The following is a 5,978-nucleotide window of genomic DNA, read 5'->3' on the forward strand; positions in this document are numbered from 1 at the left end:
GTTTTTAATGGTAGATATTCAATCTCCACTATTTCCTGGGGTGTAATCAACCTAAGACTTGGATCTACTTCATTTTTAGCTTCATGCCCTAAAATAAGCCGTCAAAACGGATGGACGGCATGGATGTAAGTAATATACATCAAGGTAAGCGGCACAGTCATGGGATTCACCAACTTCGGTGGATCCAGGTCCAAAATAAAAATTGAGGCAGATTCAAAACTTAAGTAGTCCACGCCACAGGAAGTGTCCAGAAAAGGTTTCAACGGTGGGCATTCAATCTCCACCATCTTTGTGTCATGGCCCACTTGAGTTTTAAATCTGATTCATTTTCGGGCTCATGTCCTAACATGAGCTAGAGAAACTGATGGACGGTGCAAACATCACACGGACTCGGCGGTGCGGATACAGGGAAGTTGCGTCTGGTCAGATCATCTAAGGTGGCTCACTTCTCAACGAACACCGCGGACTACACAACATTGGTAGTCCAGCGGATTTCAATCTTCTCTATGCCTTTGCTTGCCATATCTTCTCTCCTCTTATCCCTACAGAAACCCGCGGAAACACGAAAAAGACAAAAAAGCAGATGTTAATAAAAAAAGGCGAGAGAAAACGGCAGAAACAGAGGAATTCGGAGAAAGACAGAGAGAGAATAGTCGAGCGGAAATGGGGAATCGGATTTCAATGGTCGGGAATCGGGCGAGTCGGGCAATCGAGGAACGATTCACGAAGCCGCACCGACTGGTCCGCGAGCCATCGAACGTCGACTACAAGAAGCTCCGGAAGCTCATCCTATCTGAGAAGCTTGCGCCTTGCTTCGATGGTGTAGAAGACTCCAACGCCGATCTTGAAGAATGCCCTATCTGCTTCTTTGTAATTCCTTACCTGTTCTTCTAAAAATTGTATTTTTTTTGTTGGGTTTCTGTAATTTTGATTTTTGTTTTTGGGTTTTGATGGATTTGAATTTTTTTTATATTCGGGTTTCAGTTCTATCCGAGTTTGAACAGGTCGAGGTGTTGTATGAAAGGAATCTGCACTGGTGAGTTGTTTTATTTTATTTTTTGAATTTTGGTTTTTGGTTGGTTTTGTGAATTGGGTTTTTTTTTTTTTGCTATGAATTTGATTGAATTTTGAAATTTGGTTTGGTTTTTTCAATTTTCTGTGAATTTATTGGGTTTGGATTGTTGTTGTTGTTGCAGAGTGTTTTTTACAGATGAAGCCTTCCAATGCGATTGATCGCCCTACTCAGTATCCTCTAAAACTAAATCGATTTTTATGCTTGTTTTAATTTTTCTTTAGGATTATTTCTGTTTTGTCCATAAGGGTCGTTTGGATGCCTGTAAAGCTGTAGAGATTTATAGGCAATTAAAGACATCCAAACAGCCCCTATAATGCCTTTATCTGTAAACCTTTTACAACTGAAGGATTTTACAGGCATCTAAATGACCCTTGAACGTGGAAAGGTTTCACCACTGTTATGGTGCAAAGTTGGAAATGGGCCTCAAGTGGAATGTGCATGACATCAACCAATCCAACAGGTGCTTCCCACCATGAAGAAGGGATCCCTCAAAAATAAGGTTGATGATGATACAACCATCAGGTGGGCCACACCATGGAAAACAATGAAAAATGCCAACATCCTACAAATTCAAATGGTGAAACCCACTTGAAAGTTGGATTGGGCTGATTTTTGGGGTGTCCCAGGATGATGGCATACACACACCATGGTGGGGCTCACTTGATGCACGGGTTGGATGGTACACACGCACACACACCATGGTGGGCTCCACACCGTTGAAAACAATAAAAAAAAAAATACATGCAAAAATTCAAGTGGTGCGCACACTTAGTTTCAATTCATCCTGGTGAGACACCTAATGAACGAGTTGGATGACATACATACACCCACCTCTGTTGGTCCATACTGAAGCTCGAACTTTTCTACATTGGGTATCACATCCCTACCATTATTCCCATGATTGGATTTGATTTTTTGGGGCCCCCCAATTGGGTGATGGACATCATGCACACCACAAGATAAATGGAATTAATGAATGTGCATAAGAAACATGTTTCTTTTATATTGAAGATTGTGTTCTTCGAAGCAGATTTCAATTATGAAAAATGTAACATTTGAGATTTTCAAGGATTTTCAAATTTCATTCTTTTTTTCTGGGTGCTAAATCTATTTTATTTAAAATTTCCTATTTCTGCATCTACTAAGTTAGTCTTGCGAGCCTTTTTTTTTACACCCACCACTTTTGAATTTGGGTTTCTTACTTTTCCTTTTCTTTTTGAATTTCCAATCCAAGAAGTGTTAATTTCATGTGTATGTGATGGCTTTGATACCATTCTGGAGGATATGAATCATATGGGAGCAATAGAGCCTGTCTTTGATTTTGCCTCTCATTTCTTTTATTTTTGATGGAGTTTTGCAATGATTAGAAAATGATAAAACATAACTAAGTTGAAAGATTTCTCGAAGAAAAAGAAGGGCTGAGCTATGTTTATTGTCTTCATTAGATATTTTAGGAGAATGATTGTTGAATTTTGAGTCTTTTTAATCTCATCCATCCATGTTAAGGTTTCGTTATATTGAATTTCTTAGCTCTTTGAAGGTGCCCATTTTGTAAATATTCCAGCTATGCTGTTGAGTACCGCGGTGCAAAGACACAGGAAGAGAAGAGCCTAGAACAAGCTGTATGGGTCTTTATCTCTAATGGGTATTTTGTTTTCCAGCTACAGATATGTATCTCGTCATCTACGTGTGTGTGAGGTCGGATGTCTACAGGTGGAATTCCCAAGCTGGGTTGCTAGAAGCCTTATGTTGTTGGTTTTCTTTGGTGGTTTAGGAAGAACAAAAGGTCATCGAGGCAAAAAAAAGGATGCAATCTCAAGACGTGGATCGGGTCACACTGGCTGACCGTATTTCTTCTGATGTGGAAGCTCAATCTGCAGTGCCAAGCTTCAGGGCACTCTCTAGTCGGAGTGGTGATTATCCCGAGTTTGAGTTCCATATTGTTGTTTGATTGAATCAGAGTTCAAATGATTTGCTACTGTTAATATTATATGTGTGTGCATGCATGCATACATCATCCTATTCATTTAATCTTGGTCCATTGGATTGAGCAGGTGATGCCAGGCACATTAGAGACTCAGAGGTATCTTTAGCGGGCGAAGGGATGGCAGTGGCTCGATCTCCGGTTGTAAATGATGGCAATGGAAGGTTTTTGGAAAATCTCAATCTTTTCTTTTACAAATGAAATCTTATACCTAAGTTGCATATTAACCATTACTCGCAAGAACTGTTATGCATTTTCCTCAATCATGACAATAATATGCAATTTGGGTCTGAACCCGTAGCTTAATGGGTAGACAGCCTGTGTTTCAACATTGAGGTCTCAGGTTCGACTCCAACTTACTAAAAAATAAGAAAGATGCTGCAATTGATCATTCAATGGAGACCTTTCACTGAGAAAAGTATACATGGATTGTAGGGGAACGATCTCATCCTCAACCATTGATATGTACATTATACTCAGGTTTTTCAGTTAGTATTGGGTCCCACGGTTCACTGATCCAGACAGTGGTATGTTGGGCCTGCAGTGGGTGGGCCATGCCCAAAAATCTTCTCGATTTAAAAGTCCAAGCTACCAGTGTTGGGCGTTTTTTTCTGTTTAATATGTACCTGCTTTTGTATTTCTTAACTGTCATTTGGAGCAAGGGTTAAGACCGGCATACCGCATATTGTATTGTCTATGCCCGATACCTGATATGTATAGGACAACATGCAGAAGTTTTGCATAAAAATAGTCCAAAAACCCCACAAAATGGGATGCGAATTGCCTGTGCCCTCCACCTACAGGTTCCTATAGGTGGAAGCTATGTGGGGCCCACCTGGTTGTCCTTGTGACGTCTACTCCGTCCGTCAGTTTCGCCAGCTCATGTTAGGACATGATTGCAAAAATGAGGCAGCTCCAAAAACTCCAGTGGGGCATGCCGGAGGAAACAGTGGGATTGAATGCATACCATCCACTTGAGTTTTGGATGCCTCATTTTTTGGACTTATGTCCTAACATAAGCTAGTGAAACTGATGGACGGAGTGGATGCCACAAGGATGTTACAGTGGGCCCACAGCTTCCGCCCACAGGTGTACTTCTAGTTGGTGGGGCCACAGAAAAGTCGCGTCTCACAAAATGCAACCAAACATACTAATAAGCATTTGTAGCTACTTCATCTCCCTCAAATGTGCAATTCTAAAAGGTGAATCTGGAGGAAAGTTATTGGTGCTAATCATCTATTTCATTGGGCACCAAAACTGATACGCATTGGTTTCGGACAATGGTTCAAACCTTGATTTGGAGATTGCAAGTTGAAGGGTATGAATGTTGTATTTCTTTTGACAGGCATGGAGAATTGGATCTAGATCTTGAGGATGTCATGATTACGGAAGCCATTTGGCGATCTATTCAGGTTCGTTCTACTAAGTGTTCTTTTGGTTTTCACATAGAGGACAGCAATCAGTTAATAGCATGACACTTCAGAGTGGATCATATTTCTGATTTTTAGGATTTGGATCCGTCTTGTGGACCAAGTGGCACAACTGAACCCGTAAGTTCAGCCCATGGGTCAAATCAATGTGGGCCATCTTCAGCATTCATCAATCAAGGAGAAGCTTCTTCTGCAGAATCGGTGACTGGAGGACTTGCGGTTGCAATTGCAAGAATGGCAGAGCGCAACATTCAACGATCAGAGTTGTTGCAGTTAATCCGTGAGAACAACAACCAGACCGGTCAAGCAATAGATGGAGCGATAGCTATTGGCGCCTTTTCAGGTCTGGAACCCAGTGGAGCGCAATCAGAAGATGGATGTTTGGGAAGTTCTTCTTCTACAACCGAGGATGATTCTTGGGGATCGCTTGCAGCCCGTATCTTAGAGGAGAATCCAAGTTTGGAATCTGGGTTTGCCTCTGATGAAGATCTAGTGATGGATGGTGCTGACAATGAGTCTTCTTCTTCTAGCAGTGTTCACTCTCTCTCCGATCCATCCGGTGGAAGTTCAGATTGTTCTGATGATGGGGCAGGTGCAAGCTGTTCTCATCCTTCGGCCCCCTTTGCAGTCGATCGGCCACTTATCACGGTCTCCAACGCCACTGCATGAGCTTATTGGAGTATTTGTATCTGCTGCCTTGGGATTTGTCACCATGAAGGTGTGAAGCAAAGATTTATTATATGATGGTCAGTTCAAATAGATAGTGTTTTTCGTTTGACATGGCAATTGCGTGAGTGGGGCCCGCCTTTCTTATCTAAGATGTTGATCTGGTGGAACACATAATGGGATGGTCATGCATGCCTATCTTCCCCATCATGATCTGATGATCCTATCTGCCCCTTGAAAATAGACAATTTACAACCACAGGAGCCCTACTGAACAGTCAAGTTCATCCAATGGGGGAAGAGTTATTGGGCAAACCCCATCCACCATGGGCCGATACAAACAATTTCGATCACCAAAGATGGGCCGCACGCGCATTTTGTTGGGCCAAACATTTTATAATTCCTCTTTAAGGGATGATGATCATCTTCCTCGTTCTGTAATTGTATTTTTGGCAATGCCAGGACCCAGGAGCTGCCGTCCTACCACCGGAGTTTCTAAAGCTGGAAATGGGAAAGGTATGGATTCTCTGCTCAATCAGTGTTCGAATCTCATGCAGCCGATCTTGCCGTCTCTCTTTTTTTGGATTGATCGCCTATTGCATTGTGTTGCAAATGGTACCATGTGATCAAGCATTCAAAGGAAAGCAGCTGCGTGGTGTTTGTATATTCAAAATTCACTATCCGGCTTTTATGTATGAGTATATAGTTATGTGAATTCACTATCCAAATCAATTGTTCATCCAAACGCAGCCCAACTGTTTGTATGATTTCAGTATGGAATTGAATCAAAGGAGAAAGCATGCTCTAGGTGGTTGCAATTTGAA

At 41.8% G+C, this 5,978-nt stretch overlaps 1 protein-coding gene across 3 annotated transcripts; it reads left to right on the top strand.

Moving 5' to 3' along the window:
* The first annotated feature begins 539 nt into the window (after positions 1-539).
* On the top strand, positions 540-5,978 carry LOC131217099 (E3 ubiquitin-protein ligase DA2L-like). 3 transcript variants are annotated; one of them, XR_009157201.1, is made up of 9 exons: positions 540-870; positions 985-1,036; positions 1,197-1,245; positions 2,616-2,697; positions 2,850-2,988; positions 3,130-3,223; positions 4,405-4,471; positions 4,568-5,235; positions 5,617-5,978. XR_009157201.1 is itself a non-coding variant. In XM_058211851.1 (9 exons), exons 1-8 carry the CDS (start codon positions 664-666, stop codon positions 5,156-5,158), a joined length of 1,281 nt encoding a protein of 426 aa, XP_058067834.1. In that variant the 5' UTR covers positions 541-663; the 3' UTR covers positions 5,159-5,207; positions 5,617-5,978. The 3 variants fall into 3 exon arrangements, 2 of the variants coding, with proteins under 2 accessions (XP_058067834.1, XP_058067835.1); XM_058211851.1 differs by having other exon boundaries at positions 541-870; positions 4,568-5,207; XM_058211852.1 differs by having other exon boundaries at positions 741-870; positions 978-1,036; positions 4,568-5,207.

Source organism: Magnolia sinica, chromosome 10 (genome assembly GCF_029962835.1).
Source record: "Magnolia sinica isolate HGM2019 chromosome 10, MsV1, whole genome shotgun sequence".
Taxonomy (NCBI): domain Eukaryota; kingdom Viridiplantae; phylum Streptophyta; class Magnoliopsida; order Magnoliales; family Magnoliaceae; genus Magnolia; species Magnolia sinica.